At 33.0% G+C, this 25389-nt stretch overlaps 1 protein-coding gene across 1 annotated transcript in view; it reads left to right on the top strand.

Moving 5' to 3' along the window:
• Positions 1-25389, top strand: part of LRRIQ1 (leucine rich repeats and IQ motif containing 1) — a 195320-nt gene that overhangs the window by 74284 nt on the left and 95647 nt on the right. The window contains exons 14-19 of the mRNA XM_044228184.1: positions 463-642; positions 2812-3258; positions 4999-5209; positions 11787-11906; positions 24355-24444; positions 25095-25216. Coding sequence (XP_044084119.1) covers positions 463-642; positions 2812-3258; positions 4999-5209; positions 11787-11906; positions 24355-24444; positions 25095-25216 — 1170 coding nt within the window. The remainder of the gene's footprint in view (positions 1-462; positions 643-2811; positions 3259-4998; positions 5210-11786; positions 11907-24354; positions 24445-25094; positions 25217-25389) is intronic.

The raw sequence follows: 25389 nt of genomic DNA, 5'->3' as shown, positions 1-25389 counted from the left end.
TGATAAACAGGGTGATCTCTTACTGATCTCGTTTTAGCCCTATTCTTAAGTATATTTTACCAAGAGAAACAATCAGAATTTTCTTCTACTTCTAAAATAAACATCAAATTTCAGTTAGATTATTATATTACCATTTTTTTTAAAAGAGTGTATCTGATATTATTCTTTATATAGTGTAAACCTTTATTTACTCCCAGCCCCAGTTTCCAGCTGCTTAAATTTTTCATTTGTGTTAAGAAGAAAATTGTTAAATGTTTGTTAAATCTCTAAACCCTAACTTTATACATGATATGATACTATAAAATTTTTTAAACAAGTTTAAGAGTATAATTTTCTCTACAAAGTTAACAGCATTTTCTGAGATATACCCGGTTCTTATATTGTTTAAGTAATAGGTACATGGTTATTTTAGGTATAAACTCTCCTTTCCAAGATGATTAATTTTTTTCCTGCTTTCAATAGAGATTTTCTACTTAAAGTGTTACCAGCTCTAAGAATCCTCAATGGCGAAATGCTAAACTCTTATTCAGAAAGGCACACTGAAGAACACTATGAGCCAGAATTAGGACGTTTTGTGATACTTTGTCATTCTCAGATTCAAGAATTCAACTCACTGGTTGAAAGCTATATTAATGGAAAAGGGTAAGACTGTTAACTTCTCCAAGTCATAATTTAAAGAAATAATTCAATATATGTATATAATTTAAAAATACTCTGATTAACACAATGACACATTTTTTTGGATTAAGGCTGTGTGTTTTAGGGATATTCTCCCTTAAAATCATAATTTAAATTATAGTTTAAATGCCAAAGTATTAGTTAGAATAAGTGAAGTCATAAGGATAATTTCAAGACAAGAATCAAACATCCATTCAGTCATTCATTCAATTAATCAGTCATAAATTTGACAATTACTGTAGGCAAGACACAAAAATAAGCTAAGTATTGCACATTATCTTTAATTCACAGATTAACATAAGAGAAAATTAGACAAACAGTTACAATGGAGCAAGGCAAATTTTATAAGTATAACATTTATTACATATTAAGATATATTGTAAATATTATATTTATATATTAAAATATTAGGTGAGCACAGTAGAGAAAAGCAGTCAACAGATGCACATACTCAGAGGAGCAGAAGCTAAGAGTAGAGACCTAATCAGATATAAAAGAAAGAGAACTTCCCACTCCCCATCCCAAATTAGGAATGTGTTAGTGTGAAAGAATTACAGGTGATCTTTCTCTAACTGTATTTTCTAATTTGCATTACTCCAGAAAACACAAATAAAAAAAGAAATTAATTTCATATTTCACTTATGGTGACCCTTCATTATAACTGAATTGTAACTGTAATATGTCCTTCCAAATACCTAAACTTAATCTTAAATTGCAGTCTTTAATATTGCTCTTCACATATTTATATTTGTTCATCTATATAAGATTTGTTTTCCATTTAAATGTTTTTAATATAATCTATTCAGATTAAAAACAAATCTCACAGCTTTAAAAATAATGCCAATTGTTATATATAATTAATGTTTGCTTTTAACAAATACTAAGATTATTTACATTTATCTTTGTGGAAAAACTAAACTTACATTTCTTTGTATATGTGTGGTAATGTAGAATTTTTTTGTGTAAAGATGACCCTAATATCCCTCATGTTGAAACATAGATTCCTCAATTCCTTTGTATAATCTCTTGTCATTGCAACATGTTTCATTTTGGCATTGATCATGGAAAATAGACTATATTTTACATTAATAATAAATGGTGGTGAATTCAACACCAATCCTACACATTAAATATTCTAATATCAAGTTGAACCTTTTCTGCATTATTAGCCACCAAAATGAATAAAATACAAAATATTGAAAGTACATTGGAGGAGCCTATGCTAATGTCTAATATTACTTCTCTGAACACAGGACTGTTTATCTCCATAGTTTACTTTCATTTTGTATGGTTAAAAGTTTTATATTTATATATATGCTTATATATATATGGTCAAAAATTTTATGTTTATTTATATGCTGCATGTTTCAGAAAAAAAAATAAGGCAGCTTGTAGCTGTATATTAAATACTGTCAGAAAATATAGATTTGAAGTAAGTAAATTCTTAAAAATAAAACAAGGGAAGATAAGTAAAATGTACCAAGAAAAAGGCTCATATAGGTGCAGAGTCTTTTACATTTGCTATTAAGATCCCCAAATCTGGCAAACAGAAAGTTTGATTAATTATGAAAACTATAACCTCAATAAGATAGAAATTCAACAGTTGTTTAAGAGGATCACAACCATTTATACCTTCAACTATTTGAATTCTCTTCGCAATGGATAATTTTTCCAGCGAAAAATGGGAATAAAAACTTTCCCATAATATAAGTTCTTTGTTCAAAAGTCCAATACAAATATTTTGCATGGCAAGAGTCAATGTAGAAAGCACTTTTAACTGTGTTTCATAAATAACTTCTCCAAATTTAGGCAGCCATGATTTCTCATGTTTATGGTAGTAAAAGCATGGATTTTTTCTCATTCAATTGTACCAAAAATACCTAGAATAAAAATGGTTCTAAAACATCCAGACATTTTGTCTGGATTAACAAATCTAAATTAGCTAAACAAATATTTTCAGATTTGTTAGAAATGAGATACATTTTTACATAAACAACCAGAAATAAGGTTTTAATGAATATTGTAATAAAGCTTAATTTTCATGTTTACTGTAAACACAAGGGAAATTTCCAGAACCTACACAAATTTTAATATTTGCTGATATAATTCTTATTAAATGTTTTGGTTGTTTAGAAATTTTGTCACCTTGGATGCTGCAGAAAATCTCTGCCATTATTTTAATAAATTAATGACACTTAGTAATGAATGCCGATATTCACATGAACATGGGAACGTAAGTGTCACCCAGAGAGAAGACTCTAACACCCAGCAAAATCATTTGACCCCTACAAATAGTGATAGCATACTGCAAAATAGAGTTCTCCACTCCTGTGCAGACAAATACAAACTGGACTCACTAGACACCTCTGAGAAATGGATGAACTCTGGCTCTAGTCATTCCACATTTACCAACTCCTTATGTGAAGATATAGAAGGAAGAAATCAGGAAGAAATAGTAGACCTGAAAAGAGAAGACAGCAAATCAAACAGTATCTCCATGGAAAGAATCCCATTCATGGAAACAGTAATGACAAGTTCTCTGCTGTGGAATTGCCAAAATACTGAACATCATAAAAAAATGTAAGATTTATAGAACATTTTTCTTTTACACTTGTATATCTTTTATTTTTAATGGATAGTCTTAGGTAATTTTCTAAATGCTTATTTGGTGAAGGATTTAAATAACGATTGTACGTTATGCTAATTCTCTTAATAATATGACGTGTACAAATCATTAATTATAGTACAGATTAACTTTACTGAACTTTGGCAGACTCTGATTTAATTGACTAGTATTTTATTAAAAAATGAGAACATGTAAAATTATTTTTTTCTTTTTTAAAAAAGATTCTATTTTTTTATTTGAGAGAAGTAGCAAGAAAGAGCGCAAGTGGGAGTGGGGAGAAGGGAGAGAGAGAAGCAGAGTTCCCGCTGAGCAGGGATCTTAATGTGGGGCTCAATCCCAGGACCCCGGGATCATGACCTGAACTGAAAACAGACACTTAATTGACTGAGCCACCTAGGCACCCCATTGCCTTAATCCCCATCACTGATTTAACCCATCCCCCTGCCCACCTCCCCTCTAGCAACCCTCAGTTTGTTCTTTATAGTTGTCTGTTTCACAGTTTGCTACGAACATCTGACTCTTGACTTTGGCTCAGGTCATGATCTTGATCTCAATCTCAGGGTCCTGGGATCTAACCCTGCACAGGGCTGGCTCCCTGCTCAATGGGAGTCTATTAGAAGATTCTCCCTTTATCACTCTTCCTCTGCCCTCTACCTGCTCACATGCCATCCTTCTCTCTCTCTAAAATTAGATAAATCTTCTAAAAAACTATAAAGCTAATGGCTTTAATTTTTTATTGAGCCAGCAAAGATTACTTTTTACTTTGGCTTGTCAAAATCTTTTTCTTTTTTTACTTTTGGCCTCAATGTCAAGCCAACAAAATTAAAATTGGTTAAACTCAGCTTCTCGTACAGTAACAGGTGCTGAATAGGGCAGAATGCAGAGTATCACGGTAGCTAATCTTATTTTTCCTAGTCTTTATTCTTTTAGAAGTTGTCTGTATGAATGGTGATTTCTTTTCTGAAAGTCATGTTAAAAAGTTTGATATGCTGAAACTTGTATGTATTCCCTAAGGCAAAAACATTTTAAAAAGTTTTGCTGAAAGTAGTTCTAACACTTCCTAATTTATATTTCATTAATTTATTTAATTGATTACTTTTGCTCTGTAGGGGAGGAAAAATAGGTTTTACTTCACCCTTCTAAGTTCTCAGCTGGAATCCCTGTAACAAAAGGTAGATTAATATGAGAAAAATATAGAAATGTACTATATGCTGGCTACTTGAACACAATAATAAAAAATAAAACAGAAAAAAAGAAATGTATTTAATATAAGTTTTACATGACATGGGAATCTTCATAAAGAAATAAAGACCTGAAGAAATAGTTAAACCTGAGCACTTTTATATTAAGTTTGTTGAAAAGTAGAAGGTCGTGGAAAATATGATTAGGGCAAAGAGTATGAGCTAAGCATAGTAAACTGGGGTAAATTTAGCAAGGCCTGTTTATTCAGATTCTTCTTGTCATCCTTTCATCTTCAGATAAGAATGCTTCTTTTCGCTAAGTTATTGGCGCATTTCTCTCCTTCAGATTTGAAGGTTTTCCTTTTTTACATATATGCCTATAGTTAAGCCAAAAGTTTTTTTTTTTAACCAATACCTTACATATTTCCTGTTTACAAAAATAGTTTATGAGGACCTCTCACCTACAGCTGTGTTTTCATGGATTACTAAACGTGTATTTTCTCTTCTTAACAGTATGGCAGCTATGGTAATCCAGGCATACTGGCGTGGTTACATCGTGCGCAGACATATTCTTTTCTCTACAAAGCTACAACCCGCTGCAATAGGACCCCTGATATCCAAGCCAAATTACTGCATCAAGAATAAAACTATTTTAAAGAAAGAAAAAAGAGAAAACACTGTGAATATCCAAGAACAGAGGGAGAAGGCTGCTATTCTTATTCAGGTTAGTTTTAATCTTTTGGTGAAATAGTTCTGAGAGATGTATTTCTCATCTTTCACCGGGTTATTCTGTATAACAGACAACCGCCAAATCTTAGTGATTTACAACTACTGGATGTATTTCTTACTCAGGTGATATGTAAGGCTGCAGGTTGGCTGCCTCTGCTTAGTATCTAGGCTGAAGGAGTAGTCGTAGTTTAGAAATACTATTCTCGTGATCAAGGGCCAAACTGAACCACACAATCATATTTAAAGCTTCTGCTCAGATATGTCGTTTGCCACATCTGCTAACATTTTTATTAGCCATAGCAACTCTCATTTGGCCTAATCTACAGCTCTTTTTAGAAGAATGTTTAAAAATCTACTAAAGTAATTGTTAAAGGCCTTCAAATAAACATTCAAATTAAAAATTTAGAAATCAAGAAGTGAATAGACTTGATTCAACCAAAGAGTCACCAAGATCAGCTTTTGAAATGAAGTTCCAACATCACATTCATCCTTTTATTTATTTATTTGTAAGATATTTTTTAGAACCTAGTATTTGTCAAGGACTGTTCTGGGCTCAGGAACCCTAACTCTAAACAAACCATTCAAGTTCTCTGCCATCATGGAGTTTTCATACTGATGGGAGATGCAGAATCAAATAAATACATAAATATAATATAAACTAAATAAATACATAAAATAAGGTCTGTGGAAATTCATGGTACTGTGCTTGAATTGAAAGATAGTAACCAACAATTTAGCATTTCCCTTTATTCATTCATTGAATAAATATTTCTTTTTTTGAATAAATATTTCTTAATACAAAAATCTTACTAGCTTGTATTCTGTTGGAATGAGCAGTTAAGTAAATAAGTATGTTAGATAGTGATAAGTCTTAAAAGGAAAAATCAAGTAGGAAAAGCAGGATAGTAGTGTCAAGGGAAAGTTTTTCATTTCAGATATGATGGAGAGGGAAGACCGGAAAAGGTGACATTGCAATGAGAGATTAAGTCATTGGATGCCTGGGAGAAAAACATTCCAGACCATGGAATATCTGATTTAGGAGCAAACTACAGTGTTTAAAGAGCAGCGAGAAGCCAGTATGACTGGACAGTGATGGAAGGGAGAAGGGTGACACTTACAAATCATAAGTCATGGTAGAGATTTTGGTTTTTACTCTGAATGACATGGGAAGATATGACAGGAATCTGAGCAATGGACTCACATGATCAAGTTTACTTTATGTTGTGATTATACTGTAGGAAGGCAGGAGTAGAAGCAGAAAAATCAGTTAGGAGCTATTACAGTAATTCAGACAAGGGATAATGGTAGCTAGGATCAGAGTGTTGAAGTAGAAGTGGTAAGAAAATCACATTCCAAAGTATATTTTGGTTTATTTTCAGGCATACTTCCTTTGAAAATAGAAGTGATGATATCAGTTCATGGGGATGTGCTATATGAGAGCTAGAAGTCATGGGTGCTTCCAAGGCATTGGCATATGCAAGTAGAAGAGCCCTCAAATTAAGTTGCTGGCTTTCACTATTAAAAGCATAGTTTTCAAAATTATCTTTGCTGTGGTTCTAATGAATATTAGAATCAGACTGAGTATTTCAGTTGACTTAATTTGTCTGAACAGTACTCCTAAAGGCAAAGCATAGGCAAAGGTTTTACTGGCGCCTGAATGGTAGTGGGAGTCAGGGTAGGGCAATGGATTCAAGGAAACTCTGAAGAAAAGAAAGAACCCCAGTTACCATTTCAAGATATTATTCTGCTACACGAGGAATGAATATATCATGCAGACCAAACTCCCTACTGTTATCAGGTGTTACACTTTTTTCAGCCTTGATGGTACCTGGATGTTCAACTTTTGCTTCATTCTGTTCAGTAAAGAAAAGTTCACTACTTTGTGAAACAGTCTAGTTCTGTGACTAATATCTCTGCAAAATGTTCTTTTGTTGATCTTCTGTGTATCTGTAACAAAAGTAAGCATAATCCAGCCCTTGTCTGAGACTTAGAATGAGTCTTTATGTTGTACAATGTGGTACTTAAAATTATTGAAGTCATCTCAATTTTATTTTCTTGTTTCCTGAGTATAATCATCTAGTTTCTTAAACCATTCATATTAAAATATGAATTCTAGACTGCTCGATTATCCTGGAGAGCAGAGCATGATACGATAGAAAGAACCTGGACTTTAGAAGGAGCAAAATAGAAATTTTATGGTGGATGTCACAGAAAATGCTCTCTGCTCACCAAACCTCATATTCTTCTCTTCTTTCAAGTATACAGCCAGATTAGATATCCGACCTTCCCTTGCACTTTAACATGGCCCTTTTTCTGAGTTCCAGTCAATACAAGATGAATGAAAGATACATGCACCACTTCCATAGCTGGCTCATTAAATGTACCACAGACATTCCTTAATATTCTTTATTCTTTCTGGCTAGTTGAAATGAAGACAGCTTCTGAGGCATCATTGGAAGCTGTCTGTTGGGAAAGTCTAGATACCAGAATCACTTTATCTTAAAATGCTGCCCCATTGCCTTTACAGACTCTCCATATTTATTAGGTAATTAAGAAATAAGCTATTATTTTTTGAGTTGTTATACATTTTTGGATATTTTTGTTATCATACTTAGCTTGCCCCAACTAATATAAAGGATATAGGATACACCTTGAAACATAGATAGGGTTCATTATAAATATGTAAGAATGGAATTCTAGGTATAAAGGATAGTGGAAATAAAAGAACCTAGAATTTTATATTATTGGAATAATAAGAAGTTACAGTGAAACTGGACTACCATAACAGCTGGAAAATATAGAATGAACATGGCTGGAGATATGTGAAGGATTTTAACAGGGAACAGATATATGGTATGTTCTGGATGTGGGGGTTGATAGTTGGAGAAAAAAAAAAGATGTCAGATATGTCTAATATAGGTAGAATTGCCTGGCCAGGGAATTAATTTGAATGCAGGAGAAGGATGAATTAATTGTAGATGGATTACTGGTGAAAAGTTGAAACCTCGACAGAAACAAATAAACTAGAAGAAGAATTTGAACATATTATATATTACCATTATTTCTCATAAACTGAATAGAGATGACTAGAACTTGAATTCTTGACCCTATTGCAGATTTAGGAGGGAAGTATCTATATGGATCACACTAGAATGACATACACTGTGTATTGCATTCTAGAGCTTTGTAGAAGTCCTATGCCTGAGGAGTCATGCTGGATCCATTGTGAACCTTAGGGAGCCAATCTTTGTTGAAGGCCTGATTAAAGAGTTCCCTTTAGACCCTCTTTTTCTGAGGTCTGCACATCACCTTGTTATCTTCTATAACCAACTCTTCATAACCAACCCACTTCTCCCCACTCATCACCAGATTATTTGAAATAAATTCCAGATATCACTTCCTTTATAAATATTTAAGTATGAATTTCTGTAAGGCCTATTGTTTTAAGTATAACTATAGTATCAACCTAGAGATTAAAAATTATTTTTCATTATCACCAAATATCAATATTCAAATTTCTCTCTTTTATAAATATTTGTTCATAGATCTTTCTTTCTTTTTTTTTTTTGTTCATAGATCTTTCTTGATCAAAATATAAATAAGGTCATTACCTTGCCTTCAGTTTAAATGTTAAGTCTTTTAAATATATAGTAACGTCTTTTTTTCCTTGCAATTTATTTATTAAGGAAACCAGATCTCTGTTCTATAGTTTTCTACTTTCTGAATTTTGCCAGATGCTTTCCCATGGTGTCACTTACATATTTCTTGTTCCCTTGTTTTTTGTAAGCTGACATTAGATTCTAAAATTTCATATGATTTGGTTTTGGCTTTTTGTCAAGAATATCTCGTTAAGTGGTGGTATGTATTACAGTGAGGAGGTAACATAATGTCTAGTCGCCTCTCTTTTCGGAATACTAATGACCATTGATAATCATTGCCTAGATCGATTCTTGTATTAACAGTTTGTAAAATATTGATACTCTACATATAATTTCTTCTTTTATTAACTAAAATACGTCAGTAAAGAGCAACTTAGTTTAACGGACTATTTAGTTACCTTGAGGTACAGCTCATACTGGAAAGGTAGGTTAAATGCTTAATGCCATTTTACCAATTTTTAGATTAATGAGGTTTCCTAGCATCCTCCAGAGGTCACCATAATATGGTCTATCATAATGTACACATAAATTTTTAAAATATATGATGTATTAAATTCCATTGTAGTTTCATTCTTACTGATGTTCAAATTGTCCCGTTTGGCCAAGTTAGCTTCAAGTTAAGCTTTTGTGACACAATTCATTCATTTTTAAAATTTCTCTTGCTTTTTAATGTGCCATGATGTTTCAGGTTCATTTTGTATATATTTTTGACTCAAGCCTGAGCCCAGTCATTGCTCTGAAGATCTTTGATTCCTTTAGTGGGAATATTTAGAGACCAGTCTGGGTTTTAGGAATGCATTAGGATTTTAGGAATGTTGTTGGTATGGTAAATGACTGGTAAAGTCATTGTTTTTAAAATTTTTTCATTGTAGTGATGAGCTTACAAATACATATTTTTTAAAGATTTTATTCATTTATTTGACAGACAGAGATCACAAGTAGGCAGAGAGGCAGGCAGAGAGAGAGGAGGAAGCAGGCTCACCCATGAGCAGAGAGCCGGATGCGGGGCTGGATCCCAGGACCCTGGGATCATGACCTGAGCTGAAGGCAGAGGCTTTAACCCACGGAGCCACCCAGGCGCCCCACAAATACATATTTTTAAGAAAAAAATGTGCCATGAGTTCATGATGATATTTTAAAGTTAAATTTAGGACGATAAGACTTTTATTTATTTGATTTATATTTACATTTCTTTTCTTCTATGGAAAGTTCTGATTCCAATGAACGACATTAACATAATTGTTCTTTTTTTTGCCCCTCCTTTTCACTTCACCTTCTGTGTGTATGTGTGTGTCTCTGTGTGTCCGTGCCTGTGTTTACATGTGCATACATAGTGGAAGTAAACAAGGACCGTACAGATGAGGAGATAAAACAAACTAGGTTATTTATTCAGAGAGTGCTGTGGCAACGGAGTCAGCCACCATCAACTTGCCTTTGGCATAAAGCTCAAAGGCAGGGAGGGGAGCAGGAGATCTTTAGAGTGGAAAGAGAGGTCTCCAGATATGGTCTATTTAGAGGTTTTTGTATGGGGAAGGTAGAAAGCGGGCAGCCAGAAGTGGGGTTTTCTGTGATTGGTTGGGAAGTATATCTGTAACTCTGATTGGTCCTGAATTAGAAGTAAGGACAAAAATAGGGAGGCTGACAGTCATTGATTAACCAAGGCTTGACCATTCTTAGCTCATTGTTGCCAAGGTTGTGGTTTAGCTTTCTAGGTTGATTGCTATAGGGATTGTGAGTGACTTCTATTGTTATATATGATCTGGCTATTGTCTTACATATTCTACTTCTTAATATATATATTTTCTGTAATAACAATACCTATATTATTACTAACAATATGAATATGAAAACATTTTGAAGGTATCTTTTGTAATGAAATTTTTCTTTTGAGTATATTTCACTAGGAAGATAGTCAAATAAATCTATTTTAAAGTCACTTTAGAAAAATTCTGTGTGCATAGCATGAAACATAGTTTTTCTATTTCTTCAGGAATTTCTTTTTATTTCATGTTTATTTTATGATTATCTTAAGCATGTGCACATTTCCCAAGTCAAATCTAAGAAAGGTATATCCAGAGAAGTCTGGCTTCTGTAGCTGAGTCTTCTATTTTCTACCTCTATACTTAATTTTTAAAATTAATTTTACAAGTTACACTTTTACTTTTTAAATATTAGCAAACACATATATATTTAAATATATGTTCATATAATGTATTTGTTTATTATGTATTTATATACAGTCATTTATAGATAAATGGTAGCATGCAAAACACACTTAATTCTATCTTGTTTTTTTTACAGTTAATGTATCCTGGAACTCACTCCCTCATACAATTATTCTTTAAAAGTTCCTTTGTTCTTGGAGATATAGTTAGAAAAGCTTCTCTACTCCAATATTATTGAGAAACCTAAATGGATTTAATTCTATTATACGTGCTTAGTTTATTTTAAAATGAAATTAGTTAATAGTTATGGGCCAGGATAGTACCTTTCTAATATGGCCATTTGTATATGTTGAAATTTTCCTAAATGTGTGTTCATTTATTTTATAACTAATTATTTGAAAATTAGAAAAATTGTTTTTTCATTTGTATCTCTTTCTTCTTAGTTTAGAATGGGTCCGGGTGGAATTGTCAGATAATTGATTGGTTGACCTACATGTGCATTTGAGGGAGTTTTAGAGATTCTTTTCTGCTTACCACAAGGAAAGTCTCCTGAGATTCAGAACTTTAGACACATGCAGTTGTTTAATTTATCTTACAGTTTTAAGTGTCACATAAAGTTCAAAAAACAGATTATTGAGCCATTAAACTAAGGTCTTAGATGTTTTATCTTCCTAATGGGATAACACAGAGAATCTGGTTTGTAGTTTGATCTATAACCTTGTATAACATGCTTTAAATTTTTGTTTAGGCAGTTTGGAAGGGCTTTCTTTTGAGAAAGAAACTGACAACAGCTTTAGAGGCTATTAAGAATGAAGAATCTGAAGAAGAATATGAAGAAATAAACTTAGAGGATTTTACATTTGATGAAGTAAGTACCAACTACAAAATATAAATATTGGTTTTAATTTTTTTTAGCATACTACTTTGGAGCTAACTCAGCTTCTAAGATTCACACTATGTTACGGATTTTTAAAAAATAACCTTTGAAAAAGTATGCTTCTAATTTCTTAGTATCTTCTTTTTGTACTCTACAGATGTGTGCAGAACGTAGTCATAGATTATTTACAAGAGTTTCTGTATGTTCTTTGACCAAATTTATGCCATGTTTTGTTTATCAGTTACCCTTCACTAAATATAACTCTGAGCTTAATTCATGCCCTGCTTAACAGCATTTTGTAGTTCTTTGTTGCCTAGGAAATGAGAGCATCTTCTCTAAATTGCTATTTAAGTATTCCATAGTAAGGTAGCACACTCTCCAGACATCTATGCCACTTCTTTCCTATGGCTTCTATATGCTCCAACCAAATTGAGCTCGATTTTATTGTATAAAGCACTTACCTTTCACATTCTGGTTTTACTCCCCATACTTCCTCTTCTCTAGGCAGTTACACCCACATAAACACCACTCAGATGAAGATATAGAACATATGAACACCTCCAGACTTCCTCATGCCTCTCTAGTATTCATACCTCCATCATCATAGAGTAGTTTTCCCTAATTTTGAACTTGCTGTAAGTGGAATCCTATAGCATGTACTCTTCTTTCATGTAATAATATTCTGTGAGATTTATCTGTGTTATTGAGTGTAAATATATCGCTCTTTTGTCAGTACCACTTTTTATCTATTATTTGAATATACCACTTTTTTTTCCCAATTTATTTATTTTCAGAAAAACAGTATTCATTATTTTTTCACCACACCCAGTGCTCCATGCAAGCTGTGCCCTCTATAATACCCACAACCTGGTACCAGGTTGAATATACCACTTTTTAAAAAGATTTTATTTATTTGACAGACAGAGATCACAAGTAGGCAGAGAGGGAGGTGGGGGGGGAGGAAGCAGGCTCGCTACTGAGCAGAGAACCTGATGTGGGACTTGATCCCAGGACTCTAGAGTCATGGCCTGAGCCGAAGGCAGAGGATTTAACCCACTGAGTTACCCAGGTGCCCCTTAAATATACCACTTTTTAAAAGTATATACTACTTGGAAGATATTTTTTTGTTGAATTATTCTAGTATTGCCTTTTATGACCAAATGTTATGAACATTTTTATGCATATCTTTTGGTGTGGATATTCATACTTCTTTTAGGAAGAGAATTTCTGAGCCTTAACATTTACCTATGTTTAGTTGATAATGCCTAATCTTATTTCAAAGTGAATGTATCAGGATATAGTCCTATCAGCAGAATATGAGGGTTTCAGAGGAAGCTCTATGTACACCAATGTACTTTCATGTCTTTTTCTTACATTTCAGTAAGTTTGTGGTGTTATCTTATTATTTTAATTTACATTTCTGTCATAATTAATAGTTGAATACCTTTTAGCATGCTTATTGACCATTTAGCCACTTTTGTGATATAATCAAGGGTTGGCATATTTTTCCATTGGGTTGTACATCTTTTTTTCTTGTTGATTTGTAGAACTTCTTTATATATTATGAATACTACCCTGTTTTTCCTTGCAAATATCTTCTGGAGCTTACCTTTTCAGTGTCTTTATGGATAATTTTAATGAACAGAATGTTTCTAATTTCAAATTACAAATAATTTTAATTGTGACATATGAAAAATCTTTTCTTACTCTTAGATCATTAAGATATTTTAGAAACCTTATTAACTTTCAGCATTTAAGTCTGGGTGCATCTAGAATTGATTTTTATGTGTATAGTGTGAAGAAGGGGTCATGTTCCCTTGGGTCAAGTGAATCTATAAATCAATTTGGAAGAACTGATGTTTTTAGACTATTACTTTTTTAAATCCATGAACACAGACTGTCCTATCACTTATGTAAGCCATTTAAAATTTCTGTCCACAATGCTCTGTAGTTTTCTTCACAGTGGTCTTGTACATTTTTGGTTAGATTTATTTCTAGATATTTTATGTTTTCTAATATTGTATTTATTTTTGTATGTTGACCTTATATTCAGCCACTTTGCTGAAATCACTTATTAATTTTAGTAGGTTATCTCTCAGGGATTTTGTATTTTGTATATACAATCATGTAATCTGAAAATAATTATAATTTTATTTCTTTTTTTCCAATTCTTAAGCCTTTTGTTTTTCTTGCCTTATTATTTCCAGTAAAGTGTTGAGTAGTTGTGATAGTGGACATCATTTTCTAGCTTTTTGTCTGTGAGCGAAAGCTTTCAATAAATAAGCTTTCACTAAATAGATGTTTAATATAGGTTTCTTATAGTAACTCTATATTTGATTCAGGAAGTTACCTTCCTTAACACATTTTTACCATTCCAAGATACTAATATGATGATGATGATGATGATGATTTTATAAATGAGTTGGATTTTATCAAATACTTTTTATGAATATAACATTGATTTTCCAAACACTAAATCTCATATTCAAATAAACCAACTTAGCTATAATGTATTATCTTTTTTACATATCTCTGAATTTGATTTACTAATACTTGTTTAGGATTAGCATTTATATTAGAGAAGTTGGATGTGTAAATTTTCTTTTTTATAAAACTCCTAATCTAGATTTTGGTGTCAAGGTTATGTTAGCCTTATACATTTGATTGGGAAGTATTTCCCCTGTTTCCGTTTTCTGGAAGAGTTTGATGTGAGATTTAAAAAAAAAAAAAAGTGTGTCTCAGCATATAATCTATTTGGAGAAATGTTCCATGTGCACTTGAAAGGAATATATGTATTTTATTATTAAAATCTCAGATACTTCAGGTTTATTGTTTTTAAAAATCTTCTTAATGCTTAGTGATTTGGGGGGGAGGAATTCTATCAGTTATTGACAGAAAAATGCTAGAATCTCTTACTATGTGGGTTTTTCTAAATGAGCTTTTAGTCTGTCAAATTTTGCTTTGTACTTTGAGGCTACATTATTAGGTCATACATATTTTGTATAGTTAAGACAATAGTTAAGACATTGTGTCATTGACCCTTTCATCATAATAAAATTCCCTTCTTTCATATAGTTTTCCTCTTTAACTAAATGCTACTTCCTCCAATATTTTCATACCTATAGGCTTCTTTTGGCTAGTAATTTTATAGTAGTATATGTTTTTCTAAACATTCCCATTTAACATTTCTCTGTTTTATATTTAAAGTATGACTCTTATAAGAGCATATAATTGGATTTGCTTATTTTTATATTCTACTCTGACATTTTTTCATTAATATATTCAGACTATTTTAATAAGAGTATAATTAGGTTTATAAATGCCATCTTTGTATTTGCTTTTTGTTTGTTCATGTGTTCTATATTCCCTTTTAGTTTTTTATTGCCTTCGGTGCATGAATTAAGTTTTTTGTTTGTTTTTTCTTTTTCCCCCTTCATTAGCTTATTAAGTTGTGGTTGTTTTTCCATGTACTTTTTTCTCCCTACATTAACATGCTTCCATCTGGATTCATTTTATTTTCCCTGAGGATTTTCTTTAGTAATTATTTAATTCAGGTTGAGTCTTTTTTATTGCTTGAACATTTCTCCTACTTTAAATTTTGGAGGATATCTTCTCTAGGTATAGAATTCTAGGTAAGATTTTGGTGTTTAAAGATGCTTTTTCATTAGCTTCTGACTTTCATGGATTCTGATGAAAAGTCAGTAAAAAGTTTTTCTTTTTCCTCTCTAAAGATATCATCTCACCCCCATTCCCCTGCCTACTTTTAAGGTTCATTTTCTGTGTTTTTCTGTAAAGGTGTAATTTTATTTGTATTTGCTCTGCTTATATTAAGGAGACCACATGGCTTCTTGAATATGTGGCTTATGTCTTTCATCAGTTTTAGAAATTTCTTAGCCATTTATTTCAAAAATTTAATCTTTTTCATTATTTCTCTTCTTTGATGTAAAGTGGTTCCAAAATTGTGTATGTTAGAATTTCTCACCATTTCACATGTGTCTCTTAGACTCTCTTTTGAATTGTTCTTTTTTTTTCTTCTGTCTTTTAATATGGTTGTTTCCTACTGACACATCTTATAGTTTATTAACCATCTCTCTTATGTTACCTAATTATTTTTAGCCCATATTTTGAATTCTTAATTTTAGTTATTCTATTTTTTAGTTCTAGAATTTTTGTTTGATTATTTATTATAAATTCCATTTATCTTGAAGTTTTCTATCACTTCCTATATTTTCTTGATCATACCACATATGATATTTTCAAAGCTTTCTCAGTTAATTGCAATACCTGGATCACTTGTAGGTTTATTTCTATTGACTGTATGTTTCTTGCATTTCGAGTCAGTCAGTTCTCTCTTTCAGCATTTAACCTTTGATGAAGTATCAAAAATATATGGAAAAAAATGTAAAGACCCTGCAAGATGTTTTCTTTCTCTAAAAAGTATTGAATTTTAATTAATCTTGTTGGCAGATAGCATATGAGCAGACATTCTTTAGAGGCTTATTTCAAAGCTTTATTATTTCAAGCTTTATGCTGTTATTTCCTCTTATAGGCTGAGCTAAAATGGTTTCTCATCTAAAAGTGGCACGTGTACCAGGTTATCCTCACCTTGTTTATCCCTCAATTTTAATCCCTTTATCCACAGGATCTAGTGACTGATAAAGTTTCTTCTTAGCTTTATAACACTCCAGGTGTTCTTATTGTCTTTTGATTCTAGGTATCTCTCCTACACATATTCCACATGGACTTGGAAAACACCTGAAGGAAAATTTATTACATGATTTTGTGTTCACATTTTAAAACATCACAGGGTAGAGGTACTCAGACTAAATCCTGACCCATTGATCATCCAACTAGTATCAAATTACAGGAGTTTTTCACACCAACACTTCTCTACCTGCAACTCTTCCCCTTTGGGATAAGCCTCTCTGGCACTTAGGGGTAGAAAAGTGAAACATGTAATACATCAGTTTCTACTTTACAATTTAGATATAGAAGCAACAACAACAGTACTTTGAACTAGCCTAAAATGTCCTACTCACAAAATAACTTTAGCATTTTCCTCCACTGTGAACAATGTCCAAACCCTATCAATTGAATCAACGTGACTCACGCTACATGAGTCCTGGGTAAGCATAGTGCCCTCCAACATGGGGGAAAACACTATCTCTGTCTTCCCAGGGTGTTAACTATATAAAGATCCTTGAAAAGATAGTCTGGAAAGAGAGTTGTCACAAGACATGCAGAAATTGAGACCCATGGAGTATTGTCTCCTGGCATTAAGCAACTATTATATATTACTCATAATAAACCTTGGAAGCAGTTATGAATAAGGCATTTTTGTGGGCTTTGAGTTCACAATTCAAGGTGAATAACCTTTTTAAAAGAATTATTTTAGCAGAAGTTTTAATAAACTTAGGTCTCAATTTCCTTTAGGGGAGATTTTTGCCACCTTGCCATAAAGTATATGCAATAACAAATAAATATCTAAATAATAGATATGTTAAATCTAATATGGCATAGTGATCTACAGTTGCACTTTTATTTGTACCTTTAAATTATAAGGTAATTTTAGATAATACTTTTAATTGTTGACTTAATTTAACAAGGTTTATTTTCTCTGTTACTTAAAGTATACTACATAGAAGACAATATATGAAAAAAATAGTTATCTTTAAATTTAAACATTACAAGTCCTCTTAAGAGTCCCTAAACCTAGAGAAGATGAGAAAAGCTAATATAATATAAATATAGAAAACCACAACAAATTTGGATTTTTTTTTTCTCAGACCAAAGTAAAATTCAGTAAGTTTTCAGGAATAATTTTTGAGGAGACACATGTGTCAAGCTGGACAACTTTCAGTTCTGGAGTTCATGTTTGATCCCGATCTCAAATTAACTTCACAGAGTGTTACATACACCAGTACATTATGGCAAAGTAAACAAATGCAACCTAAATTACAGGCAAAGAAAAAGACTTAAGTGATATTTTGTTTGATGAAAAACCTTGCATTAAAAACCAAGAAAAACTATTTTCAATGTTTTCTGCACTTTTAGATATCAATTTAGTAGGTATGCATGGAGTATAACAGTCTCCAAGAATATGAGCCACCATGATTTTTCACTGAAGATGGAAGAAAAGGTATATATATATATATTTGAGAGCGAGAGACAGCACAAGCCAGCGGTGGGGCAGACAGAAAGGGAAGGAGAATCTATAGACTCTCCACTGAGCATAGAGTCCCATATGGGGCTCAATCCCAGGACTCTGAGATCATGACCTGAACTGAAGTCAGACACTTAACCAACTGAGCCATACAGGCACCCCAGAGGAGAAGGTTTAGAGAGTGAGATTTGAGATTAATAATGGGTCAATTTTTCAAACTGTAAGGATCCTAAGATGCTCCAAAAGTTATCAGGAAGTATTAGAAAGAATTACTTTGGGGATAGTAAGAGGCAACTTGGGCAGAAGAAGAGGAAAGTGTTGGGACAGGGGAGGGGATAGTTAAGGGAGAAAGAAAAATATCAAGTCATGGCTTTTAGGATTTCTAGGACTTGTTCAGTTTTCACTGACTTGTGACTTAGGGCAAGTCTGATACTAGTTTCATGCATCAAATGAAAATATTATAGTAGATGGCCTGAAAAATTTTGCATATACATACCCAAATAGACATGAATGTTATTTGTAGCTCTTCTCCATGATAGCTTTATATTCTAGATTCTCAAAGTTGAATTGTAGAATGATTTCTTCTCTGGTCAAAAGCCAAATACATATATATCTGATCAAACATTCAATTTTTTTTCCAATTTATTTATTTTTAGAAAAACAGTATTCATTATTTTTTCACCACACCCAGTGCTCCATGCAATCCGTGCCCTCTATAATACCCACCACCTGGTACCCCAACCTCCCACCCCCCCGCCACTTCAAACATTCAATTTTGAACACAAAGTTACAGATCTATCTAAATTCAGGTTCATTTTTAATATGCTAGTAAATTTGCTAGTAGTCTTCTGATAACCAGGAAGTTTTCCAGATCCTCAGTTGTAAGTTAAAGAATATCTGAACAGAAGGTTTTCTTAAGCAATAACTGAAATTTATATAAATGTCCAGTGGTAAGCATGATATATTAATATACATTTTTAAAACAGTAGTATATTTATAATCTTGGCCAATTTCTCTTGACATTTTGAGGTTTTATTTTTCAACAAAGTACTGCCAAATATACTAGATATTAATAAGCTTGAACTCCCATAAATCAGTAGTCTTAGTAACAATTTTGGTTGTGATTACATAATCACTAAAATTATCTTTAGCATTTTATACTAAGCCCTCTCTTTATGCTTCTACAAATTTCTGAGATAGTGGTTAAAGAATTGTTCTGTAATCTTTTTTTTTTTTTTTAAGATTTTATTTACTTATTTGACAGACAGAGATCACAAGTAGGCAGAGAGGCAGGCAGAGAAAGAGGAGGAAGCAGGCTCCCTGCTGAGCAGAAAGCACTGATGTGGGGCTCAATCCCAGGACCCTGGGATCATGACCTGAGCTGAAGGCAGAGGTTTTAACCCACTGAACCACCAAGGTGCCCCTGTTCAGGAATCTTACAAAAGTTTGTGACCTTGCATTAAAAACCAAGAAAAACTATTTTCAATGTTTTCTGCACTTTTAGATATCAATTTAAAGACTAAGTTTTTTTCCCTAGACTTTGTATAGCTTAAGAAAGAGACTTCATCAACATCTATGTGCTATGACAGAGAAATCACTCTTTGTGAGTCTTTAGCCTGCTGTAGAAAGAAAACAACTTGAGTCCCAGAGAATATAAAACAGGAGATGGTTGGCAGGTGTTTAAAAGAAGAAAAGGTGTGTGTGTGTGTGTGTGTGTGTGTGTGTACACAACAGTGTATAAATAAGGCTCCTTACCTGGCAATACTGGTCCTTCCCACAATTAGTCCTCATTACCTTTCAAATTTTTCTTCCAATATTTTAAATTTTAGTAAGATACGTATAAAATTTACTGTCTTAATTTTTGTGTGTATTCAATAGTATTAAATACATTCATAAAGTTGTTTTACTATCACTGCCATTTAATCCATATTCAGAACTCTCTTCATCCTGTAAAACTGAAACTATATAGCTATTAAACAGTAACTTCTCAATCTTTCTTAACATTTTAAAGTTGTAACACTGCAGTTTGAATTTATGCCCTCTTAACTTCAATAGCATCCCCAAAACTTGTTCCTGTACAGCTCCATTCTCGACCCTTTTCAGTTGTTGACATCACAAAATTACCTCTTTATATACTAAACCAATAATTCCTTTAAATGCATTATACCTTAAATTATGTAGGAAACTAAATGAGGAGTTATAAACCAAAGTCACAATAATACTAGTTTTTAAAGCTATAGTTGTTTCTTTTTTCCTCTATTAGTCTCTTTAAATCATGTAGAAACAAAAAGTAGGGTTACAAACTGTTGTTACAATAATATTGGATTTTATAATTTCCCATGTATTTATCTTTACTGGGATCTTCACTTTTTTTTTTTTTCACACGACTTCCAATTGCCTCTTGTGTCTTCATTTCCACCTGCAGCACTCTCTTTAGCATTTCTTTCAGGAAGACCTAAAGGTAATGAACTCTATCAGCATTTGTTTGACTAGGACTATTTTAATTTCTCTCTTGATTTTGAAGGACAGTTTTGACAGTACAGGAATTTTGGTTGACAGTTATTTGTTTTTTTGTTTTTTGTTTTAACTTTTAGCACTTTGAATACATCAGCTCACTGCCTTAGGGCTTCAAGGTTCTGGTAAGAAATCTGCTAGCTGTCTTATTAAGGATTCCTTATATGTGATAAGTTACTTCTCATTGGCTTCTTTCAAGATTCTCTGTCTTTGGCTTCTCAAAGTTTGATTATGTGTCTCAGTGTGGGTTCTGAGTTCATTGTATTTCAAGTTCTTTGAGTTGCTTGGATGTTTATATTCAGGCTTGTCATTGAATTTGGGAAAATTTTGGTCATTATTTCTTCAAATATGCACTCTGCTTCTTTCTTTCTCTGTTCCTTCTATGACTTCCATGGTATATATGTTGGTCTGCTTGATGGTATCTCACAGGTCCCTTAGGTTCTATTCACTTTTCTTCAATCTTTTTTTTTTTTTTTTTGCTATTCCTCAAACGGGTAATTATATTGTTCTATCTTCAAGCTCACTAATTTTTTATCTGCCTACTCAGAGACATATCTCTCTAGTGAATCCCACTAGGGAATATTTCATTTCAGCTACTGCACTTAAGAACTCCAAAATTTCTTCTTGATTTCTCTGTAGATTTTCTGTCTCTTAATTGATATTTCTGTTTTGTTTATACATCATTTCCCCTCCTTTTAGTTCTTTAAATATCTTTAAAACAATTATTTAAAGATCTTTGTCTGGTAAATCTGCCATGAGGTCTTTATTTAAGGATAGTTTTGGTTGATTTATTTATTTTTTCTTTGAGTGTGCCATAAACTTCTGTTTCTTTGAATGCTTTGTGACTTTTTTAAAATTTACAATTGGAGGGACGCCTGGGTGGCTCAGTTGGTTGGATGACTGCCTTCGGCTCAGGGCGTGATCCTGGAGTCCCGGGATCGAGTCCCACATCAGGCTCCCAGCTCCATGGGGAGTCTGCTTCGCTCTCTGACCTTCTCCTCGCTCATGCTCTCTCTCACTGTCTCTCTCTCTCTCAAATAAATAAATAAAAAATCTTAAAATTTACAATTGGATATTGAATGTAATGATTATGGTGACTCTAGAAATTAGATTCTCTTCGCAGGGTTTGCTGGGATTTTGTTTTTGCTTTTATTATGTTTGTTTCTATATTATTGTAGTGTGTCTCTGTGCTGAGTATCAGCCTGAGTTTTATATAAACTTAAGGTCTCTTCAGGTCTTTTCTGAGCCTGTGCCTTCCCCTATATATATTTGTTGACAATCTAATTTCCCACATATATGCAGATGCTTTTGAATATTCTAGTCTTTTTTAAATTTTTTTTTGAGATTTTATTTATTTATTTGACAGAGAGAGACACAGCGAGAACAAGAGCACAAGCAGGGGGAGTGGCAGAGGGAGAAGCAGGCTTCTCACCAAGGAGGGAGCCCAATGTGGGGCTTGATCACAGAACCGTGGGATCATGGCCTGAGCTGAAAGGCAGATGCTTAATAACTGAGCCACCCAGGTACCCCATTCTTGCCTTAAAAAAAAAAAGAGCATCCTAGTCTTAGATATCTCACTCCCAAAAGATGAAAAAGAGAAAAGTAAAGGGGTAAGGGAAGGACACCAACCCATTAAAACCCCTGGAAATCACTTCGCTGGCAGGGCAGGGGCTTGCAACAAGACGGGAAGTATAAGGACACCCACGTCTTTGCACCTCTGTATCGGAAGTAATCAGTGATTAGTGCACAGATCATCACATTTGGAGGACAGGGTCCTTATTGTCCACCCTGGCTGTACAAGCTATGTACAGGCTACTCCTGAATAGCTGCCTAACTCAGGGCCAAAGGGTAGAGCTGGCAGCTGTGCCAAAAGCTGAAATTGACTAAAATTAACCCCAATTTACCATCCAAGTTTTTCCCTGGAAGTTATAAGCCATCAGTAAATTCCAGAGTTCCAAAATAGTTACATCAGATGGATTCTGCAAGTGCAATCATTTTCTAGGTTGGGAGACAGGGTCCCTGTTCTTCCTCCTCCACCATTTTCCCAGAATCCTCTGCCACATTGCCTTTCATTGTATTGTCTCCACATTTTCACATTCTCTCTTCACTTTAATAGTTTTCATCAGAGTAAGAATATGAGTTTGATGATCATTGCTATGCCATGGGCCTTAGTCTTTCCTGGGATTGAACTGGATTTTTCTTTATTTGCCACATAAAATAAAGAATTAAAAAATCGGAGCCTTGGATCCTGTTTGCATCAAATAGCACAGTTTAAACCATATATTTATTCTTAAAAATATATAACTGTGATATGTATGTTAATAATGTCTGCCTGGAAAAAATTGGACATTGTACTTGTCAAACAACTGCATAATCAAGAAACACTGAAAATTGTATAAATGGAAAATAACATTTAGTTCTCCTCAAAATATAATCATTCTAGTTTTTAAATCATAAATATTTGACTATTGGGGCATCTGAGAGGTGCAGTCAGGTAAGTGACCAAATCTTGGTTTTGGCTCAGGTTATGATCTCAGGGCCATGTGATTGAGCCCCATGTAGTGCTCCTGCTCAGCACAGAGTCAGCTTGAGATTCCCTGTCCCTCTCCCTCTGCCCCTTTCCTCTTGCTCTCCCTCTCTCCAAAATAAATAAATAAATAAATAAATATTTAAAAAAGGGGCACCTGGGTGGCTCAGTCTACTAAGCATCTGCTTTTGGCTCAGGTCATGATCCCAGGGTTCTGGGATCAAGCTCCACATAGGGTTCCTTGCTCAGTGGGAGTCTCCTTCCCTTCTCTCTCTGCCCCTCTCTGGCTCATGCTCATAATTTCTCTCTCTCTCTTTCATAAATAAATACAATCTAAATAAATAAAATTTAAAAATCTTTAAAAATAAAAGTGACAAATATCTGATTTTTTTAGAGCTTAAAAAAAAACAAGTTCATGGGCATTCTGATCTTTTTTGTAAAGATTCAAAAAACTTCATAGAACCAGAGAAGTTTATTTTAAACCATATTAGCTAATACAGGCAATGAAATTTAGATAATTATATCCTAAATGCTGTAACAATAGCATACTTAGTATAGGTCCTCTGTCAAAAGGTAAAATAAATTACATAAATGGAATAAAGATATTTTAAGATTAAAAAGTGAAGGGACTTACAAAAGTATCATTTCAAAGTTTAAATTTACATTTTTTATCATTCACACACTTGATTTAGAGACTCTAATATTAGGATCCATGATTTTTATGTTGCCACAAAATTTGTTTTCCACCTCTTCAGAAAATTTGTGAAATTTTTGAAGAAATTAAGTAAAAGCTATCATATAGACACTGTTTATGGAAAAACTGATACTAACGTGTTAAAATACCATAAACTCTCAATAGTGAGGTTTGGTGGAAAATATTAAAATTTGCATTATAAAGAGATTAAAGATTATTTCCCTCAGTGACATCCGGAGTTGGCTCAGAATCATGGTTATGAAATAGTTAAATACACTGAACAATCTGCACCTCTTATTTTTTGGAACACTTAAGTACTCACATTCTCACTTTATCCCACTTAGGGTTGAGAAGTTTTTTATTTTTTTACAATGTTTGCATTAAACAGGTGTATAACATCCCACAATAGCAAGTAGCATATTTTCCTGTAAATAAAAACTCCGACATATTCTCTTAACATTTGTCGTATAAAAGACAATTTAAAAGGCTCTTTGTAAACATGATGCAACTGAATTATATACATTGTTTATTATTTGTGCAGGCTGCCTTAGAGAAAGAATGGCTAACTTTAGATTCCACCCGCTTTCCTTCACAAACACTGCTTGTCCCAAACCAGCTGCACTGGCCAAAGGTAACATGTCATGGAAATCTCTTAGTGCTCCATCTTTTCTCATTTTTAAGGTTATGCTGTGCTGCAGTGATTAATAATGCAATTTATTGACTTGAAAAACACAATTACTTTTAGAAGCCTCTGACTTCCTCCTCATCCCCAGATGTAATTTTTCATATAGCTTTTCTTTCATTTGCTCCTATTTTTTTCTTTATTTTGGATTTCTTTCAACACTTTATTTCACAGTAGCAAAAAAAAAAAAAGATATACTTCAGCTGCATATTTGGCAGTAGACTAAAATCACTAGTTGACAGCACTTTAAAAATACAAAAATATGCATTAAGAGGGCAACAGCTGAAGATTCTCAGTCAGAGGTCAATGGACTGCAATATCTGTTATTTATTTGATAATCTTTGAAGTTTTTGTTTTCTGATATTTTTTAAGATCTTTGCAATTAATCATTATGTATATGCAAACAATACCAAAAATCATATCGCCCACCACTACAATAAAGTACATTTTTATGTGTATTACATAAATTTATTATAATTTTCAATTTTTATATGTGTTTTCCTTGGGAGACTGCTCAACAATATGCATGTAAAGTAATATATAAGTGCTGGAATTTTTCAATTTATTTTATACTTAATATACATTACTCTCCTGATAAGTTCTCTGGAACCTTAAAATATGATGATACTTCACTGAATTTACGAAGTCATCCAGCTCAAGCATGGCTATGTAATAAGAAAGAAGATTTGTTTTCATCAGAACATGCACAGTTTAATAGCAGGTAAGCTACAGTACTCTTTTAGAGGATCAACCCATGAGTAGGGTATTACACTTACTACAAAAGTAGTAAAATGATGAAAAGTAGGCACAAATTTGCTTGTATAGAAGATGGAAGGGCATTTAATGTTAAAAGTGTAATCATTTTATAGGGTTTTCAGTAAAAAAAAAAAAAGT

Source organism: Neovison vison, chromosome 12 (assembly GCF_020171115.1).
Source record: "Neovison vison isolate M4711 chromosome 12, ASM_NN_V1, whole genome shotgun sequence".
Taxonomy (NCBI): domain Eukaryota; kingdom Metazoa; phylum Chordata; class Mammalia; order Carnivora; family Mustelidae; genus Neogale; species Neogale vison.
This window is presented reverse-complemented; position numbering and strand designations above follow the sequence as displayed.